Genomic DNA, 21,460 nt, shown 5'->3' with positions numbered 1-21,460 from the left:
TCAGAGAGAAGCCGAGCGTGGTCGGGCTGCCCGCTGTGATCAGCGCACCCCCCGCCTCGCACACTGCAAACACAGTGTCTATTTCTCATCACACCGGAGCTCTCCGGCCGCCGCTATGCCGCGGCCAGAGCCCAGATTTCATTCTACCTCTAGCTATTCGCGCAGATGCGTGGGCAAAGCTTCCCGGGGTATCAAAATGGGTGCTGAACACTATAAAAAGAGGCTATTCGCTGCAGTTCACTCGACGCCCCCGACTTTGCGCGGCGCGAGTCGAAACAACAGTAAAAAACGAAGTATCTCATCTACTTTGAGCCGAGATAGCGAAACTACTGAGCAAAGGGGCTATAGAACCTTTATCTCAGGCTCAGAGCGACTGGGGTCTATACAGCAGGTATTTTCTGGTACCGAAAAAAGACGGGGGTCTCAGACCCATTCTAGATCTGCGACGGCTGAACAAAACGCTCATGAAGCGCCAGTTCAGAATGATTACAACCAGGAAAATCCTCGCGCAAGTTCGCCAGGAGGACTGGTTCATGTCAATAGATCTGAAAGACGCCTATTTTCAAATACAAATAGCGTCACGTCACAGGCAATTCTTGAGTTTCGGCCAGGCATACCAATACAAAGTCCTGCCGTTCGGCCTGTCCCTGGCACCCCGTACATTTACGAAGTGCATGGACGCGGCTCTCGCACCCCTGAGACTTCATGGCAAGCGAATTTTGAACTACTTGGACGATTGGCTGATTCTAGCTCGATCACGATCAGAGCTCATAGAACACAGGGCCACATTACTCGAACATCTCGAGAATCTGGGTCTCTCAGTCAATTGGGCGAAGAGCTCGCTGTCTCCCAGCCAGAAAATTTCTTTTCTGGGAACAGTGCTGGACTCGCTATCCATGACAGCGCGTCTGTCGCCAGAGCGCGAACGGGACATTCAGCGCGCCGTGAAATCCTTTCGCCGCGGCTTGATTGTCCAGCTCAAAAGGTTCCAGAAAATGCTGGGCCTCATGGCCTCAGCAGCTTCAGTGCTCCAGCTGGGTCTGCTTCGCATGCGCCCACTGCAGCTGTGGCTGAAAGCGCGAGTTCCGCCCGGGGCATGGACCGCTGGTCGGTTTCGCCTCCGGGTCGATCTGAAATGCGTCTCAGCTTTGGAACCTTGGCAGAAAACCGACTGGTATCAGTCAGGTGTGAGTCTGGGGACTCCCTCGAGTGTGACGGTGGTGTCCACGGACGCCTCCACCTCGGGATGGGGAGCGCTGCTCGAGGGCAGACCGTTCTTTGGCCAGTGGTCAGAACGGGAAAAGCTCCTACACATAAACTGTCTGGAAATGATGGCAGTCGACAACGCGCTACGGCGCTTCTGTCCCCAGATAAAGGGCCACCACGTCTTGGTCCGGTCGGACAACATGTCAGTGGTGGCATACATAAATCGCCAGGGCGGCATCAAGTCCCGAAACCTTTACAGGCTAACGGAACGCCTCCTGGTCTGGGCTCAGCACAACCTGCTTTCGCTGAAAGCGGCGCATGTGCCTGGTCGCCTGAATCTGGGACCACACAGACTGTCCAGAAACAATGTCCCAGCAGGGGAATGGTCGCTGCACCCGCAGACGATCCAACTGCTGTGGGAGACATTCGGCAGAGCGCAGGTGGATCTGTTCGCGTCTCACGAGAACGCTCACTGTCCGAAATATTTCTCCAAGAGCAAGGACGCGCTGGCCCACGCTTGGCCCCGCTGTCCCCTCTATGCTTTTTCCCCCGTCTCACTCCTGCCTCAAGTGCTGGAGCGAATCAGGGAAAACGGATGCCCAGTGCTGCTTGTGGCTCCGCTCTGGACAAACCAGACGTGGTTTCCGGTCTTGATGCGGCTGACCAGCACTGCCCCGTGGCCAATACCGCTGAGGAAAGACCTCCTCTCTCAGGCCAAGGGCTCGATTTGGCGTCCTCGCCCGCAAGTATGGTCCCTACACGCATGGGCCATCAACGGCTACCCGCTAACCTCCCGGAGGGAGTGTTAAACACGATCACGCAGGCGAGGGCCCGTCTACTAGACGGCTCTACTCCTCGAAATGGTCTGTGTTCTCTGCCTGGTGTAAAGCTCAGGGCTTTTCACCAGTAGACTGCGGGGTCACGGAAGTACTCTCCTTCCTGCAAGAGCTACTGGATAAGGGCAGGACCCCATCCACGCTCAAAGTGTACGTGGCGGCCATAGCAGCGTTCACAAAACCTGTGTCTGGCCAGTCACTGGGGAAGAACGACCTAGTCGTGCGATTCCTCAAGGGAGCTCGGAGGCTGAACCCTCCTAGACCTCCTTCAGTCCCGGTGTGGGACCTTTCTACAGTTTTGGAAGCCATGAAAGGTGCCCCGTTCGAGCCAATCCATTTGTCAGACATGAAGCATCTGTCTTTCAAAACGGTGTTTCTTTTGGCTCTCGCTTCAGTGAAGTGCATAGGGGACTTACAAGCGCTTTCTGTTAGCGCGTCATGTATGGAGTTTGGGCCTAATGACTCAAAAGTCATACTCAAACCAAGGCACGGGTACGTGCCCAAATCCCTCAACACACCGTTCAGGGCCCAGGTTATTTCCCTGTGCGCTCTCTCGGCTCATGATGAGGAGGAGGATGTGAGTCTCCTTTGCCCTGTCAGGGCACTGAGAGCTTATGTGTCCCACTCGTTTGCCTTCAGACAGACCGAGCAGCTCTTCGTTTTGTTTGGCGGACGCTCCAAGGGACTGGCCGCATCAAAACAGAGCCTATCCAGATGGATAGTCGACGCCATAGCACTGGCTTACACTTCTAAGGGCCTGCAGTGTCCTTTGGGTGTCAGAGCGCACTCCACGAGAGGCGTTGCCTCGTCGTGGGTGTGGTATAGTGGGGTTACCTTGCAAGATATCTGTACGGCTGCGGGCTGGGCCTCGCCGTCTACATTTATAAGGTTTTATAACCTAGAGGTTCCCCCCTTACAAGCCAAGCTTCTGTCGGTATAGAATTCAGTGCTATCTGCCCCGCTGTGCCGGCCCAGATGCTGAGTTTTGCTTATGTATCGCTCACTGAGCGATAAAACGGCTCTATGGGTGTTGAATAACCCGTACTATTACCCAGTTCAGGCTGAACATGTTCACCCTGCCTGTGTCAAACACTATTAACATAACTAGCTCCTATAGGATGCTATTTCATGGGGAATGATGCTTGCAGCCTCTCTTCTCCGACTCTCTGTGAGTCTATGGTGATTATGCACTACATGAGCCCCGGGCTACTGCCCTTGGGACCTTGGTGTCCAGTACGCACGGCGTTTTGCATTGTGTTCCCCATAGCGTAAGATATTACGCAGTACTCTCGTAAGAGAACGTACTCGGTTACTAACGTAACCTCGGTTCTCTCTAGAGAGGGAACGAGTACTGCGTATCTTGCCGTGCATACACATCTCTGGTTCGCTTCGGCGATGAAAACCAGTGTACCAGCCTAATCAAGCTAGGATGGTGTCACGCAGCGCCTCTCTCGATAGGCTGCTGCTGTTGCCGCAGGGCAGCCAATAGGCACGCGAGCTGTCCTGCCTATATCTGCATACTGCTGCACAGAGTTTTACATTAATTCAAAATTAAGGATAATTTTTAGTTTCAATATCTCGTGGAAAAGAGGTTTTCCCCATAGTGTAAGATATTACGCAGTACTCGTTCCCTCTCTAGAGAGAACCGAGGTTACGTTAGTAACCGAGTACGTTTTCTCCACAGAAGGTGTGTGCCGGATTATTGCTCATTTCATCTTCATTTCATCTTCATTTCATCATTGAATATGATGCAAATGGACGGCTACGGTTTCAAGCAAACACACGCTGATATTTCCGGTATTGTTTTATTGAGCGATGCTGCCACATGGACACAAAACTCATTCTCATATTGCCAGAGGAACAAAGACTCAACCGATGATTCCATCCCATTAAATTCCCCAAACACATTCCCATACGGCTTTGTTGCTTTCTTTAGAAACATATGAACGAGATATGGGTGGCAGCTCTTATGACTGAAACAGGACATGGAAAACAAAGACAGGATGAACACGATCTCCTCAGAAACCTTTAGATCATCGCTGCACTTTTAATTTGGGATAAATCATAACTATAATCAGGGTTATTACTAAAACAGTAACACTTTAAAATATCATTTGATTCATATCATTTTTAAAGTCTCATTTGTTAACATTAGGTAATGCATTAACTAACATGAACTAACAATGAGCATTTGTTACAGTATTTATTGATCTTTGTTAAGGTTTGTTAATAAAAATACAGTCGTTCATGTTAGTTCACAGTGCATTAACTAATGTTAACAAATACAACTTTTGATTTTAATAATATATTAATAATTGTTGAAATTGACATAAACTAAGATTAATAAATGCTGTAGAAGTGCAGTTCTTATTTCATGTTAATTAAAGTAGTTAACTAATGGTAACGAATGAAACCTTGCTGTAAAGTGTTACCACTAAAACAAAAAACCAGAAGCATACAAAACATTGTTTACTGAAATAAAATTAAAATGAAAAAAAAAACCTTTTCAAAGTTGCTTTGAACATTTCTTGTTTTCATTTAGTTTAACGTAATATGCGGAAATAGCTAAAACTTAAAAGAAAATTTATAAAAACTATACGGGCATGTTTAAAAATGACAATAAACATGACAAAAACACAACAAAATTGCTAAAACTAACTAAAACGAAAATGGAAAATATATTAAAAAATAATCTCTATTAAAATATCACTGACTATAAGGAGACACTGCGCATTAGTTTTGATTCAGAACTTTTGTGTCACTTTTTCTCTTAAAAGGCCATACAATATTACATTTTGGGTTATTCACTAATATGATGTCTTATATCATATATATACTAATATGATATATATACTAATATGATGTCAATATATTAAGACATACATGTCTTAATATATTGAATAAAATATAAAAAATTTATTTAATTGAATTATTAAAACAAATATACATCCTAAACTTAATATTTAAAATATTTAAAGTTTTAATCAACAATTCACAATGAATTTTAAATCATTTCCCTAACAAATTATATAGTCATAACTGACTGCTTTTCCGTTGTTTCCAAAATGTCCTTTAAATCACTTTCCATTCTTTAGTAGTCTTGTTTAAGTTCCTAGGAATTACATCATCCAACAGGAAGTGACAACATCAGCTTCATAGGTCGTGAATATTGTGTACACTTTTTCTTATTATATTATATTCACTACATATCGGGACACTGACAACGTCCTCGTTATACAACATCACAACTGGCATTTATGAACAACAGCAGAACTCATATCTTTATATATTATTTTTTAATGTTATTTAAAGTACATTATGATAAATAATTTGCTTGTTACATATACGTGTATATAAAATAACATTTTAGCTGTAAATAAATTATAAATATTTGCTAGATTATGTTCAGTACCTGTCTAGCGATATATGCTTATGCTGAAATATAATTAAATTAGTGCTGGGCAACGATTAATCGCAAATAATGGCATCCAAAATAAAAGTTTGTGTTTACATAATATATATGTGTGTACTGTGTATAATTATTTTATATATATAAATACACACATATGCATGTATATGTTTAAGAAATATTTGTATGTATATACTGTAGCCTATATATATTTATACATAATTTATATTGTATATATTAATAACACATTTTTCTTAAATATATAAATGCATGTGTGTGTATTTATATATACAAAATAATTATACATTAATCACAATTAATTGTTGCCCAGCACTAAATTAAATAATAGATTATATTTTAGAAAACATCTATTGTGTGTCATATATAGTGAGTTGGCTCACGTGATTTATGTTTCATGCTTGAGAACGTCCATTAAGGAAACATTTAGTGAGCACTGATGCACCCTAGTTTTCACGGTGCATTATGGGACTTTTTAGGGAGGGAACGTTTCAGTGACCTGGAAGGATTTTGTGATTGACAAGTGAACTAGGGAGCGGATTGAGACGCACCCCAAGTCTCTCTCTCTAAAACATTCCATCCTGATTAATCACATTATACAAATTAGTTTGAGAGGATGTTTAAATAAAACTCATGTAAGAGTTCAAATCAACTGTTTAACCTACTTAAACCAGAGACCAGACGGGACGGGGTTGTTGGCTCCAGGCCTCGAGATTCCACCACATTATTGCCTGTAAGAAACAAACAACACTTGATCTCACCATTAAACCCATTCATAATTCATTATCACCACATATTAGTAACAAACATGCCAGAAATTCTCCAGTGTTTAGTGCAGGTGTTTAAATAATGCATGAAAATGTGACAGATCCACTTAGTTTCTCCTTAATTTGACTTAAATCAGCAGTGAGTAACAGAATTTATGGAAGCTTGTTTTCATTAAGTTTTCATATGGAAGCTTATTTTCAACTTTTTATCTCACAATTCTGACTTTTTTCACAATTCTGACTTTATATCTTACAATTCAGACCTTAGTGCAAGTTTATATATTTCTCAATTGCAAGTTGTAAACTCAGAATTGCAGGTTTACGTATTGCAGTTCAGACTTTTCTCTCAGAATTGCAAATTTAAATCATTTAAATTTTTACTGCAATTTTTTTTGTAATAAACTCAGAAGTCAGAATTGTGAGATGTAAACTCACAACTGCAAGAAAAAAAGAATTTTGAGATTTATTTTTTATTCCATGGCGAAAACAAGCTTCCATAAGAACATGTGTGAATGTTTAACTTTAAATGTTGTCTAGAGAAGCGTAGCCTGAAAGTTTGGTAACACTTTATTTTAAGGATCAGAAATTAGACACTAATTAATGACTAATAACTGCATGTGTAAGTAACTAGTTATGTACTTGTATGCCATTACAAGCTATTTACAAGGCCTTCATTGGCTGTTGTCTTATTTTTGTCTTATAGCCCCTTTATACTCGTTTCTGTCCTAACAATGTACTAATTAGCTAAAAATAAAACAAACTAATAGCTTGTACTGTGCCAATTACACACTTTATAAGTTCCCAGTACACTGTGTGAATGTGTAGCTTATAAGTGTGAAATAAATATAGAATGGGCATTTCAACACAGACATTTAAATTTGCTGAGAAACACTGTCTTTCTAGCAGTTGTTCTATACTAACAAATTATTTATAACTGAAATTTTCCCTTTGTTAATAGGTAACAAGCACATTTATCACTAATAAATGCAGTATTACTTCAGATTATGTTCCCTATTCTAAAGTAAACATTTGCTGTTTTCCAATTAGAAAAAAGATATGTAATATTGCAGTGAACAACACATCTTGAATAATCACAATCAACACTCTTTTCTAATTGGAAAACAGCAAATGTTTACTTTAGAATAGGGAACATAATCTGAAGTAATACTGCATTTATTAGTGATAAATGTGCTTGTTACCTATTAATAAAGGGAAAATTTCAGTTATAAATAATTTGTTAGTATAGAACAACTGCTAGAAAGACAGTGTTTCTCAGCAAATTTAAATGTCTGTGTTGAAATGCCCATTCTATATTTATTTCACACTTATAAGCTACACATTCACACAGTGTACTGGGAACTTATAAAGTGTGTAATTGGCACAGTACAAGCTATTAGTTTGTTTTATTTTTAGCTTATTAGTACATTGTTAGGACAGAAACAAGTATAAAGGGGCTATAAGACAAAAATAAGACAACAGCCAATGAAGGCCTTGTAAATAGCTTGTAATGGCATACAAGTACATAACTAGTTACTTACACATGCAGTTATTAGTCATTAATTAGTGTCTAATTTCTGATCCTTAAAATAAAGTGTTACCGAAAGTTTCAGTGTTCGCTAGCTATGTTTCCATTCAAAGTTACAAATTTAACTAAGTGCAAAATTGGTATATCACATAAAACATTTGCCAAATAAAGTAGCGTTTCCATCTAATGTGTTCAAGAGAACAAAATCGTCACTTCCTAATAAATTGGCCCAAAACAGCTGTATTAAAAATGTAAGTTGCTGTAATCAAGCTAGATAAGCAAGACAAGTTGTTTGTTGTAGGGAATTACAAACCTGCGCACATATACAGTATTCAAACGCACATAACTATAGAATCAATTCTTAATGCGCATGTAAACGCCATCAGCGTCTATCACAGGTTCACGTTTAAAGTCTGTTTAGAGAGAACGGTGTCGTCTTAGCGGCCCCTAATTTAATAACAAATGATCATTTAGACGGAAGTGAATCAATCAAAACTAACTTTAGCTGGAAATAATAATTATTCAAGAACCACTATAAAACCAAACCAATCTCTGTTACCTTAAATTATATGTTTATCTCTGTAAAGCTGCTTTGAAACAATCTACATTGCTAAAAAAAACGCTATAGAAATGAGGATGACTTGACTTGACTAGATAATGTGTACAATGCGAGATTGCGAGATTTTTACTGTTTTTCGTCTTGTTTTTCCGTATTTAATGTTTTACTTGTTTGTATCTGTCTAGTCAATAATAATGTCCTGTATAATTGTGTTTAAATTGTGTTTATTGTTCTATGTTTCTGCAGAACAGGAACCTGCTGTAAAACTGAGTCAGGCCCGTTTACTGTAACTAAATTGTTGCTCTTAAATTTTCCTGTACAATAAATGAAATGAAATGAGTTTGGAAGCTTGTTTCCTGCACAGAATAAAAAAATAAAAATGATAATTGCAACTTTTTATCTCACGGCTCCACGTACCTCTACAGGTGACGGCCACGTCTTCATAGTAGTAGCAGTTATGGATAGATGAACTATTATTTTTAGTAATAATGCGATAATGCGAGATCAGCTTTGTATGGAAGCTTGTTTCCGCCACAGAATTAAAAAAATACACATTTTTATCACACAGTTCTGCTGACTGCACGTACCTCTACAGGTGACGGCCACGTCTTCATAGTGGTAGCAGTTATGGACGCCCCATCCCTGATTCCCACACTGACTCAAGTACATTTCTCCCCCTTTACAGTCCACGTTATCCAGCAGGATTGGACCGGATCCCTGACCGAACCTGGAGCTGCTCCCCACGGCCACGGCCACTCCACAGTCCAGCTGTCGACACACCACGTTGGAGTCCACCATGTCCCAGTCGTCGTCACACACCGTCCCCCACGAGCCGTTGTGGAGAACCTCCACTCGACCCTCACACCGGTTTCTGCCGTTCACCAGTCGCACTGGAGGAACAACAGCGGGTAGATAGAAGAACGTTCAAGCATTTCTAAAGAAGTCTCGTCTGCTATAACCAAAGCTGTGTTTATTTGAGCAAAAATGCTGTAAAAATGTGAAATAATATTACAGTTTTAAAATTTCATTTTACAATGTATTCACATAAAACCAGTTATTTATTTCTGTGATCAAAGCTGAATTTTCCGCATCATTACTCCAGTCACATGATCCTTCAGAAATCATTCTAATATGATGATTTGATGCTCAAGAAACTTTTATTTTTTCAAGATTCTTTGATGAATAGAATGAAAATTCAACATCATTCATTTGGAATCGTTTGTAGCATTATACATGTTGTTAGTGTCACTTTTAATCAATTGAATGCGTCCTTGTTGAATAAATGTATTTAAAAAAATCATTTTCTTTTTTTTTTACTCTTGCATTGTAGTTTATCATGGTTAACTGTTTTCAACATTACTAATCAGAAATGTTGAGCAGCAAATCATCATATTATAGTGATTTCTGAAGGATCATGTGACACTGAAGACTGGAGTAATGATGCTGAAAATTCAGCTTTGATCACTACATAATAAATTACATCTTAACATGTTTTCACATTGAAAACGGTTCTTTTACACTTTGATAATATTTCACATTTTTACTGTATTTTTTTAATCAAATAAACACAGCCTTGACGAGCAGAAGAAACGTAACAACTAATATACAAACAAATAATAGACTTCAGGAAATAATTTGGCACTGAGTATGATTAATAGAAATACTTTCTTTTTACATGTGTTTTATTTTCTGTGAACTGTGGCAGTGACATGATACTGAATGATGAACTTTTACATGTGCCATTGGTATATGTATTATATGTCCATTAAATGGTATTATAATATCCCAAATAGACACTCGTGAATATAAAAGTTCTTTATTGGCATTGAAGATTCCATGAAGAATCTTTAGAATCTTTCCATTCCGCAAAAGGTTCTTTAAAGTGCAAAAAGGTTCTTTAGATTTTCAAAATGTTCTTAAAAAGAACTGAAAGGTTCTTTGGGGAAGCAAAAATGCTATGAAAATCCCTTTTTAGAACCTTTATTTTTAAGAGTTTACATGTCCAAAAATATGATGTTACCAAATTATTATATCCTAAAAAATCTAGTGTTCAGTTGAAGGTCATAGTCTAGTGCGCATGAAATCTACTCTGGCTTCTGCATAAGTTGAGCTCAAATATAATGATATAATGAACCCAGTAAGAATGTTCCTAATCCCCTTCAACTTAAGGCACAATAATAAGTCTAAATATGACATATGACTCCAAAAAGAAAGCGAGAGAGGACGTGGCATAGCGGCGGAGAAGGGGATTGTGTAAACCGAGCAAGAGGAAGTGACCCGTCTTTTTTTCTTGTCCCTTTGGATGCAATTATGATCAGTTTTCTCTCTTTCTGAACCGCAATTGGCGACGGCGAACTTGTCTTTTCGTAAAAGGGTGTGTTCTTGTTTAAAGTTAGAAAGGGTGAGAAAGTGAATTGCGAAGACGCTCACCGTCAGACTGTGTTGTCACTGGGGCATTTGTAGTATTGGCTGTGGGAAAGAAAAAAACAGGAGAGAAAGTCAGAGAAGGAGAGAGAGAGGGAAAGAGAGAGAGAGCAAGAGAGAGAGAAAACAACGATTGTGGTGAAATTATTTGTTGAAAGGAGGTTCTTGGCCCTCCATAGCTCCAGTCCTCTATATCTACTACATCTATTTTCCTGTAATCTTAGACTCGCTGAAACAGGAAGACTGTGAATTCTGTTCAGGCTGTGATTCAGACAGACAGAAATATGTGGCATGGCTCAATAAAACACTCCTCTCATAATGCAAGATCAGATATTCAGATAGTCTGATCAGATTCTGCTGACAAGCCAGTGGATATTGAATCTCTTATGCAGAAAGAAATCAATAATTCTACTTATGTTTTCTTCCAAATTGTCTGCTTCAGTCTAGACCTGCGAGACGCATTAATGAGACACTTGAGATATGTTTTCAGAAAAGTTATGTATAATATATAAATAGTGTTGTCTCATGTTAACTAATGAGTCCTAAATTATAATTTTTATATACAGTTGTTATAACGTGTTTTGGAGAAAAAAATGTATTTCATAATGTGAATATATATATATATATATATATATCAGTGCTGCTGTCTGAAAGTGTATTTCTATATAGTTCCAGTTGAAATCTATTTATAACTCAACATTTGATGACATTTGACATGTTGGCTAGACTTGGGTGTGTTTGTTGAGAAAGGTGTTTTCTCTTCGTTCCACACACACACATACACACACACACACACACACACACACACACACACACACACACACACACACACACACACACACACACACACACACACACACACACACACACACACACACACACATACACACACATACACACACACACACACACACACACACACACACACATACACACACACACACCGGTCTTTTGCAGGTTTTGCAGCTGTATTGAGACAGCTAATGCCAGCGCCTAAACAAACTATTGTATTAAACTGTGAATCGATGGTGTAGGGTTTCAGAACCTCACAAAGACAGCAGAAAAGAGGCTTTTTTCCATCACATCCCATTTAGGTCAATTCACAGGCTTCTCCGCTTATTAATGCGTATGTCACTGAAACATTAGTCGCTCTAAATACTCGCTTCAGGCATGTTCTGTTCATTCACACATACTGTACTTCTGAAGCTTTAGCATTCATATAAAACATGGCGACAAATAGATTTTTAGAATGTACGTTTTCAAATTGTTTCCCACCACAATGTTCTAAGTTGTTTGGAATGTTGCTACATTTTTGCAAATGTTTTTAGAATGTTGTTATGCGGTCGTTAGGTTGATTCTCGGGGATGTTGTGACTGACATCATTAAGGTTGCTTATGAAAAGTCATAAACAAATATAAATGTTCAGTTTATAATGATACTTACTGGAAACTGATCTTCGTTGGAGTTTGAGATTGAGATTGACATCTCCTGCACACAGAAAAGATCAAAACAATTAAACATAAACCAGACATCATCGTCATTAAGTAACTTAAATATGCGATTCTCAATCAGAAGAAATATATGTACATTTCAAATATTATAACCTTTGGTCACAGTTTAGATTAGGGTCCAATCCTCACAATAATTGCATCAATAAACTCTCAATTACTGCTAATTAATAGTTAGTAAAGTTGTCGTTAAATTGAGGTATTTTAGGTTTAAGGGACGTAGAATAAGTTTGTGCAGAATAAGACATATGTGCTTTATAAGAACTAATAAACAGCCAATATCTTAGCAGACAACAGTCAGTCACATGACACATACTGTACACACATTATCTCACGTCTTTGTTTGTGTTTGCGTCACTGCCGATCATTTGTAAGATTCATGGGAAAGCATTGATCTGCTGGGAGTTCAGTTGTGTCATGTGGGGAACCACCTATAACTCTCTGACACATACACATCTTCTCAGGTGTCCATGTCCTCGTTACACCTTTAGTGAATCTGTCTTTTCAAAAGTTTGCGTTGAACGGGGGATTTACGTCCTGAACTAACAATGAGAAATTACTGTTGTGCTCCACCAGGATCCATTAAGCCTGCACCGTAAAAACGAATTTGTTCAGTTTACTTAATTCAACTGTGCAAACTCGTTGCCTTAATTGAATTAAGTAAGCATAAATTAATTGCATCAAGTTCTTCTTACTTAATCCATTTATGTTTTGTCAACTTAATTCTATCTGTGATCTGAGGAAGTGTACTCCCAGAGTGCATTGCGGCATGAATAAATTAATTGCTTTGTTTTACTATTTTTGGCTTTATTTTACCATTACAATTTTATTTGCTATCGTAATTGGGGTTATACTGACAAGAGACAGCAAATAAAATTGTAATGGTCTAATTAATTAAATTAATTAAAAAACTTGTTACTGTTGTTTTGGTTTGCATGCTGAATGTTGAAGTCTGTGTTTGACTCAAGAAAAATTGCAAGATATTGTCACAAATATAGAGGGATTATATCAACCCAATTAAAAAGTTTATGCCATAAGTTTTAGCAATAAAATGTTACAAGATCATTATTAAACATGAAATATAGTTACGTTATATAATACATTCATTAAGAACATGGAAATAATTTAAGTGTAAATGTATATAATATTTATTACTTCACTTCCTTTGAAAACAAATAACTGTGGTTTCATCACTGCATCAATTGGAAGAGAATTACTATAATATAAATGAAGTTCCAACCAAAGGGAACACTAATCACAATAATGGTGAGAAATTTTAGGAAATCAACATGAATTTATGAATTCAACTTATGTGACGTTCTCCCAAAATGTTTTGTTGTATTGACAATAACATTCAAGATGACTGGAAAATTAGTGAATGTTTACTTGGGTTTTCTGAGTAACAAAGGGATAGCATGCAAACAGTACAGATTACTAAATTATTTTAAGTAAGTTCAACAAATTATTGGACATTAAGTAAAGTTAACTAAAAAGTCTTAGTAATAACAACTTTTAGATTTTACAGTGTGGAGGCTTTTGTCTTTGATTTTGATTATTGTTCCCATAAAGCAGATGTTTAAAGACAGTGATTTAATATTTGATGGCATGATGTAGTGGGGTTTTTATAAAGTAGTTAACTAAACTGGTAGTTAAGTAAAATTAAAATCATAGAAGGAAATCATTTTATCTAGATTTTTAGGTTTTAGTTTCTAGGTTGGTCTGCGTGGTTGGTTCTAATATTCAGCTACTCTAAGGGATTTATGTTGTTGTTTAAAAAAAAACATAATAAAGTAACACGACACCTGATGTGAATTTCTATTAATGTTATAGCACAAATTATCTTGACAGAATTATGCATCAAAGTTTAGTACTTAATGCAAATATTCCATGTATTTTCTCAGTTTGAGTTCATAAAACCTGCATGCATTATTATATCATATAATATTATATAATATTATATTATATTGTGTGGTTTACGGCTGGATTCAAAACATATTGCCCGAAAAGTTGACCTATAACCTATATTATATAATTAGCAAAATGCTGTTTTAAATAGTTCTAATATATATATATATATATATAACTTCTTATATCATACACTACGTGTCTAAAGTTTGGAATAAATCAGATTTTTTAAAGTTTCTTATATGTTCACCAAATAATGTTGTGAAATATTACACTATTACGATTTCAAACAGCTGTTTTCTGCGTGAATATATAGTAAAGTGTCAAAGCTGAATTTTCAGCATCATTACTCCAGTCTTCAGTGTCACATGATCCTTCAGAAATCATTTATGATTTGCTGCTCAAGAAATATTTCTGATTATTATCAATGTTGAAAACAGTTTACATTTGTGTGGAAACCGTGATACATTTTTCCAGGATTCATTTATGACTAGGAAGTTCAATGAACAGCATTTATTTGAAATAAATTATATTTTATACATTTTAAATGACTTTATATTCACTTTCGATCTTATTAAGATCTGTCTTTGCTGAATATATATATTGAGAGATATAGATATATATATATAGAGAGAGAGAGAGATAGAGAGAGAGAGAGAGAGAGAGAGAGGCAGAGAGAGAGGCAGAGGGAGAGTATATATATATATATATATTTTTTTTTATCATTATTATTTTATTATTATTATTATTTAAAAAAAAATGTATACCAAACTTTTTAATGGTAGTGTATCACAGTTTCCACATGGTTTTGATCAAATAAATGCAGCCTTGGTGAGCATAATAGACTAAAAATAAGAAAATTCTTAATTATTCATAACTTTTGTCTAGTAGTGTACTGTATATTATCTTCTCATATCTAAAAGCTTCACACAGAATGTGCTTCTCACTCACTGTGTGGACGAATGGTGGAGACGGCGATCAGAAACAGTGAAGCCAGCAGGCCGGAGAGGATCCAGGCAGCAGATTTACAACCTCTGAGCTCCCAGTCTGACACACGCTGACCTTTCATGGCAGAACAGATCTGGACACCTGCAGAACACACACACACACACACACACACACACACACACACACACACACCTTCAGTGAATCCCTTCAATCTCACACAATCCGTGTCTGTCGTTTACTGTCGCTTATTCTCACTAGTTGACGACACCAGACGCGAGGTTATTACAGTAACTGGGCTACTATTGAATCTGCTCAGATTCTCCTCATAGTATGTTATGTAAAAACAACAACAACAACAAATGTTGAGCCTGCAGGCCACAGGCACTTCTGGACAGACACATATTGATACGAGAGCGGACCGATCGTTCTCGGGCACGCGCTTGCTGATTGGTTTGTGTGGTGTGTTCCAGAGATTTATAGGCCTAATCAAATGTAGCTATCATATGTTAATGAGTTATACATTTTAGTGTTGTTGTTATGTATAGGCTATTTTTGCATGTGAAAGAAATTTTTTAAGGTTTTCAGATTGATTTACACGTGCTAGCTCCAAGTTTTCGACTCATTTTCCCGGAATGCCGTATACAAACATAAACACGTTCAAACACACACACACACACATACACGCACGCACACACACACACACAAACACACTCAAATGTTTAAAGTAGCCTACATTTAACCATATCTGGATTTACAGTGTATTATCTGTTTTTGTTTTTCCCAAAACCCTCCTGACCTTACACTGGAATGCGTGTAACTGGTGGGATAGGGCTCAGGATCTGGGATCTGGGGGAGAATATGATATTCCGCGGGAAAGATAGATAGTGAACATTCCGGGCCTCGGTGCACAAAAGGACATTTCTGCTGTCTGTGGTCGCCATCGCCAGCAGTTAAACGCTCCTTCCGGAGAATCTGTCACTGGGACTGTCCTGAACGCTCGGGCTGGGGCGCCGGGGGTTCGGTGTGTGTGTGTGTGTGTGTGTGTGTGCTGAAGGAAAGCGCTGGTTTGCACCGCGAAGACTTCAGATGACGCAAACTCTGAAGCAACATGCACCAATGCTGCATTTTTTTAAATGTCAATTATTTGTCACCTTGGATCACAATACCAGTCATAAGTCGCACGGGTATATTTGTGGCAATAGCCAACAATACATTGTATGTGTCAAAATTATTGATTTTTCTTTTTTTTACCAAAAATCCTTAGGATATTAAGAAAAGATCATGTTCCATGAAGATATTTTGTAAATGTTAAATATATAAAGAAATTATTTTTGCAAGTGGACTTCAAAGGCGATGTTCTCAATCTCGGCCCAATATTATCCTATCCTAAATAACCATACATCCATGGAAAGCTTATTTATTCAGCTTTCAGACGTTGTATAAATCTCAATTTCAATAAAATGTACCCTTGTGACAAACAAGCTTGTTAAAAAGCAATTATTCATTACTTAAATGGGCTCATTGCTTCTGCATTAAAATTATTACATTGTTTAAATTAATACCTTTTTAGCTAACTGTGATTTAGTATATGTACATTTCTGAAATGCATAACTTAGACAGTTACCTGTGATAACAGATCACTCTAACAGCAGTTGCTAGGGTGCTCTAAATGATTGTTTCCAGTAGAGCCCGACCGATATGGATTTTTGGGGGCCGATGCCGATACCGATATTAGGGAGTAAAAAAAGCCCGATACCGATATATCGGCCGATATTATTTATGTGTATATTATAATACAGTAGCAATATTATTTATGTGTATTATAGTACAGTATACCAGTCAAAGGTTTGGACACTTTCCTATTGGTGTGTAACTTTTGATGGGTACTTTACACAGTAGCTATAAACAGAATAAATATATTTTATAAACACGTTTTGCAATGATCACTCAAATGTGGTAATCAAACACTTGTGTGACACAGATATGTAATGGAGGCAGGGGGAATGATAGAATGAGAATTATACAGCTGAGCTGTAACCAAACTAGTTTGCATTGCATGTTATATTATATTATATTATATTCTAAATACTGTTGCATAATCTTCACTAACGACGACTTTGTCTTTTAATTTAGTCATAACTTGTATCAATAAATATATAAAAAGTGTCACTGACAAAACCTTATTATCTTCTATTTTTACTCTTAATTCCTCTAATCTCTACCAGTGGAGGAAGAACTCAGATCTTTTTACTAAAGTAAAATGAATAATATCATAATGAAAACGTTTTTAATTACATATGTACAGTACTTTTATACTATTTTAAATAATTAGTAAGCAAAATGTACTAAACGTGAAACTAGGCTACTCTTAATGCAAAATGGCCCTATATAAAGTGTTATAATTATATACATTTTTGGAATATTGCTTGATGTTGTAACGTAGCGTTATCAGGCAGAATGAGCTTTAACACTGTGTCTACACCGGACGTGGCCGTTACTGCTCGCGTCGCAACAGCTGTTTACCCTAGACAAAGCAGAATCAGTTTACTGTCGGAGATCGCTCGAGCCACGCATTTTAATCAATGTTTCATCAACCAATTGCCTTAATAAATAAGAAGGCCTAAATATAGCAGACAATATAATCAGGACTTCTCAGCTGCACGCTTGCAATAGTCACAAGCTCACACAATACGTGACAGAGGCTTGTAGCAGAGAAATCAATTCTGTGAATTACACTGCGCAAATCACAAGTAGGCTACTACCCACCGGATGAAGAAGGGTTGGCTCTCAGTCTTCACAGGCTACATAAAATATTCACTTTATTTTATTTTATTTTATTTTTCGTGTTTGCATTTATGAGGAAAAAACAATGTTACAGACGCGACAGTTCAGCACTACGGACGTGAGCGCTCTGAAAGCGGCACTAATGCTTTGAAACTTTCACATAGACATCAAACAGAAAGCACAAAACCTTTCGTTTCAAAGTGAATTTCGTTTTGTATTAATTGTATCTTAATTTTAATCAATGTTTCATCAGCCATTTGCCTGGATTTAATTTATAAGAAGTAAATTTAGCAGACGATAGATAATCTCGACACGGAAGCGCCTGCGGGTGAACTGGAGCTCGTCTCATGAACCGAAACTCAGCGTATAGACCTGAGAATTGAAATATATCTATATTGAAATGTCTACTTTTAAACAGAACAATTCAAAACGAAAGACAGACAGACTCATGTAATCGTATGAAATGTGCATTTCTCTCTCAGCATCGTCAACTTCATCTTTGGCTGACACTGACTGAAAACACTTGTTTATTAATAAACAATTAAAATGTCTCCTTGCTATATTTGTTGTATTCATAATCATTATTTTTGCCAGTTCTTGAGACAGCTTTTAGGTGCTTTATTGGCAGCGCCACCCTTACATGAATCACCGTACACGCATTTTTAAAAATATTCATTTATCGGCCATTATAAATGCCGATACCGATAGTTAGGAAAATGCCTAAAATCGGCCGATAATATCGGCCCGCCGATATATCGGTCGGGCTCTAGTTTCCAGGGTGATATTTAAAGTTTACTTGCCAGTCTGAGTCAAAACCTCCCTCACCTTATCATAATGTTCTGATCCAGAGATATCCCTCTTGCCCTTTTTCAATGGAAGTCAATGGAGGGTGGTTGCTAGGGTCCTGTAACTGGTTGCTAGGGTCCTGTAACTGGTTGCTAGAGTGTGGCTAGGAAGTTGAAATGTCACCATTTATAGGCTGCTTGGTAAAAAAGAGCACACGCCCAAATCTCTACGACAGTCTGATGCAGAGATACAATGATCTGTCCCGCTGTACGAACATCGTTTTATCTTATGTGATTTAGCCTACCTTTTATCTCTTATAAAAGTCTATAATAGTTAAAGCTGTGTTGTCCTCAATAAGACACATGATTTGACACCTCGTCCGAATTCATGGATCTACGACAAATGGTGCTGGACGATTTCTCAATTTCATTTATAATATATAATTTCATAAATAAAAATATAAAACAAAACAAAAATTAAAAAGGACAAAACCTCAACAAAATTAGCCTACTAAAACTTGAACTAAAATGAAAACGAAAACATGCATTATAAAAATAAAAACTCATATAATATCTAATATAGCCATTAAAGGATGCTCGGAGGAAATTGTATTGTAAGAGATCAGATTTGTTATTTTCTCTTCCGCATGTGCCTAAAAAATTATCATAAACGAGCCAAAGCCAAACAGCAACAGAAATAAGCACGTCACCCACCGAGAGAAACATCAACTTCCCATTGATGCAGTTTCTGATCTGCTTGCATCTGAAGAGCTGAAACCCTGTGGTTCAGAAAGCTTATTGTGCGGCCAATTAGAACATTTACTAACGCAAACCGCTGCGAGCCTGCAGACAAAATGGTGCGGTTGTGAGGGCCTGAAAATTAATCTAGTCTCCAATATTATGTTTTTCAATACTCCATTCATGGCTGGATGCAGCACGGGTCCACGAGGGAATAATGTTGCCTTTTGTGTCGCCTGTGTTTCCCCTCCCTCTCCTTCTCACACTGACAGATCCCAGGCGCTCGCGAAAATACCCCCTTAAAGTCCCAGATTAACCGGGACAGACATCAAACTGGATTTTTTAAAAATTCAGACTTCAGTTCATTTTTGCCTTTTTAAATGTCTGATGGTTAAAATAAGATTTGTTTTCCCCCTCTAAATATCAAAACACGAAAATGCAACAGGTGAATCAATTAAAAGAACTTGCATTTGCGGAATAATAATACATATCACTTTAAAACTATTTCTAGAATTATAGCAGAAAATGTGCAAAAATATATGCAATTTTTTAAATATAATTTTATTTAATTTTTGCATGAAGCATCTTTTTAAAAAAGATTACATTTCCTGTTAAAAATTACTTTAAACGACCCCCTTTAATGAGAATGATGCATAAACATACCTTTGATGGAACGGAATTTTCTTTTTTTTTTTTTTTTTTTACAAAAAAGCAACAGTCCACAGTGAATTGAGATGTAGCTCACAGGACACTTCTTCAACTCTCTGAGTTAGCTGGGAAAAGAAAAAAGTGCATCCGGCTGAAGAGCAACGCAGTCTTTCATCTCTCTAACCTTGTGAGTCTATAAGTAGGCTACCTGCTCTAGAACCTATTATATAAGGGGAGATATGAAAAAAAAAAGTACAACAGCATTCTAGGCCTATGTTAATGCCCTGACACCTCGTCCCTGCCTGGTACATGTGAATGAAGAGGAAGCGGGAGGAGGAAAGAAGACAGTAAAAGCCAGCCCTTCACAGCATCTCTGGTTTCAGGTTGCGCTCACAAAAGGTGCGGTTTAGTTCATCCAAATAACTGTACAGTAACATGAGTGTGTCTGTGTGTGTGTGTGTGTGTGTATTACCTCTGTCTTTCACATTTTTTTCACATTAAACCACAACTAACAGCATTTTTTAATAATCTTTATTAACAGGCCATCAGACTGCTGGATCAATACGTTCGGCCACAGCACAATATCGATGAAGTTTGGACAGCTTCCATAATCATTATCGCCAGCGCTTGACTTTGACACATTGTAATTTCAATCTATTCACTTCACCCAATGCTATAATTCAACAAGTCATAATGGTTTTGACAACTTGCTCTTAAAAATATGTTCAATGTTATTTGAAATTGTCCGGTTCTGTTCCACATCTATAGTGAGCTTCCTACACATTTAAAGATGCTCCTGACACAAATGTCTGAATGCAAATGCCTTTTAATGGCAAAATATAAGGTGGCTTCTTATGCATCCTTTGTGGAGAGGGCTATCCCATAATGCAATGTGCCAAGCTCAACGGGTGAAAACGTTTTAAAGATGTTGCTATAAGCAAAATAAATACTGTTTTTAAATTAGAGGTGGGCATAGATAAATTTTTTAAATCTAGATTAATCTCACTGGAATCTTGGAATTAATCTAGATTAATCTAGATTAAAATGGCTCATTTGAATTCTGCCGATTATTCTACCCAAATAATGACTAAAAGTAAGTCTTTGAGAATAGTTCGCCTCGCGTAGGGATGTGCATTTCTGCCAAAAATGCGATTCGACAATAGAGGAGCAAAAGTCGAATATCGTTCAAAAAAAATAAAAAAATAAAATAAAAAAATTAATCGCACAATTACAATGACAGAAAGGGAGGCCAATTTCATCTTTAGCGATTTGTCATCAAACAAACTGTTTATTAATTGAACAAGTAACATGTTTTCGTCGTTTTTTTTACATATTAGGCTAATTGGAAGAAGAAAAACAATAAGCACGACGTAGCTACAGTCCGTTTTTGCATCGCCAAA

The 21,460-nt window shown here is 37.6% G+C and overlaps 1 protein-coding gene across 3 annotated transcripts in view; it reads right to left on the bottom strand.

Moving 5' to 3' along the window:
* LOC143738543 (scavenger receptor cysteine-rich domain-containing group B protein-like) overlaps positions 1 to 20,377 on the bottom strand; it is a 34,293-nt gene extending 13,916 nt beyond the window's left edge. The window contains exons 1-6 of one of the 3 annotated variants that reach the window (XM_077230544.1): positions 20,076 to 20,377; positions 15,109 to 15,246; positions 12,188 to 12,232; positions 10,751 to 10,789; positions 8,908 to 9,210; positions 6,135 to 6,200 (exon numbers count right to left, since the gene is read on the bottom strand). In XM_077230544.1, the coding sequence (XP_077086659.1) occupies positions 6,135 to 6,200; positions 8,908 to 9,210; positions 10,751 to 10,789; positions 12,188 to 12,232; positions 15,109 to 15,226 (571 nt within the window). In that variant the 5' untranslated portion in view covers positions 15,227 to 15,246; positions 20,076 to 20,377. Of the gene's footprint in view, positions 1 to 6,134; positions 6,201 to 8,907; positions 9,211 to 10,750; positions 10,790 to 12,187; positions 12,233 to 15,108; positions 15,247 to 18,714; positions 18,839 to 19,388; positions 19,457 to 20,075 lie in introns of those variants that run through there. The other 2 variants (XM_077230543.1, XM_077230545.1) reach the window with 2 other exon arrangements.
* Positions 20,378 to 21,460: the final 1,083 nt, after the last annotated feature.

The sequence above is a fragment of the Siphateles boraxobius genome, unplaced genomic scaffold, assembly GCF_051911475.1.
Source record: "Siphateles boraxobius isolate OS27281-9 unplaced genomic scaffold, OSU_SipBor_1 149, whole genome shotgun sequence".
NCBI lineage: Eukaryota > Metazoa > Chordata > Actinopteri > Cypriniformes > Leuciscidae > Siphateles > Siphateles boraxobius.
This window is presented reverse-complemented; position numbering and strand designations above follow the sequence as displayed.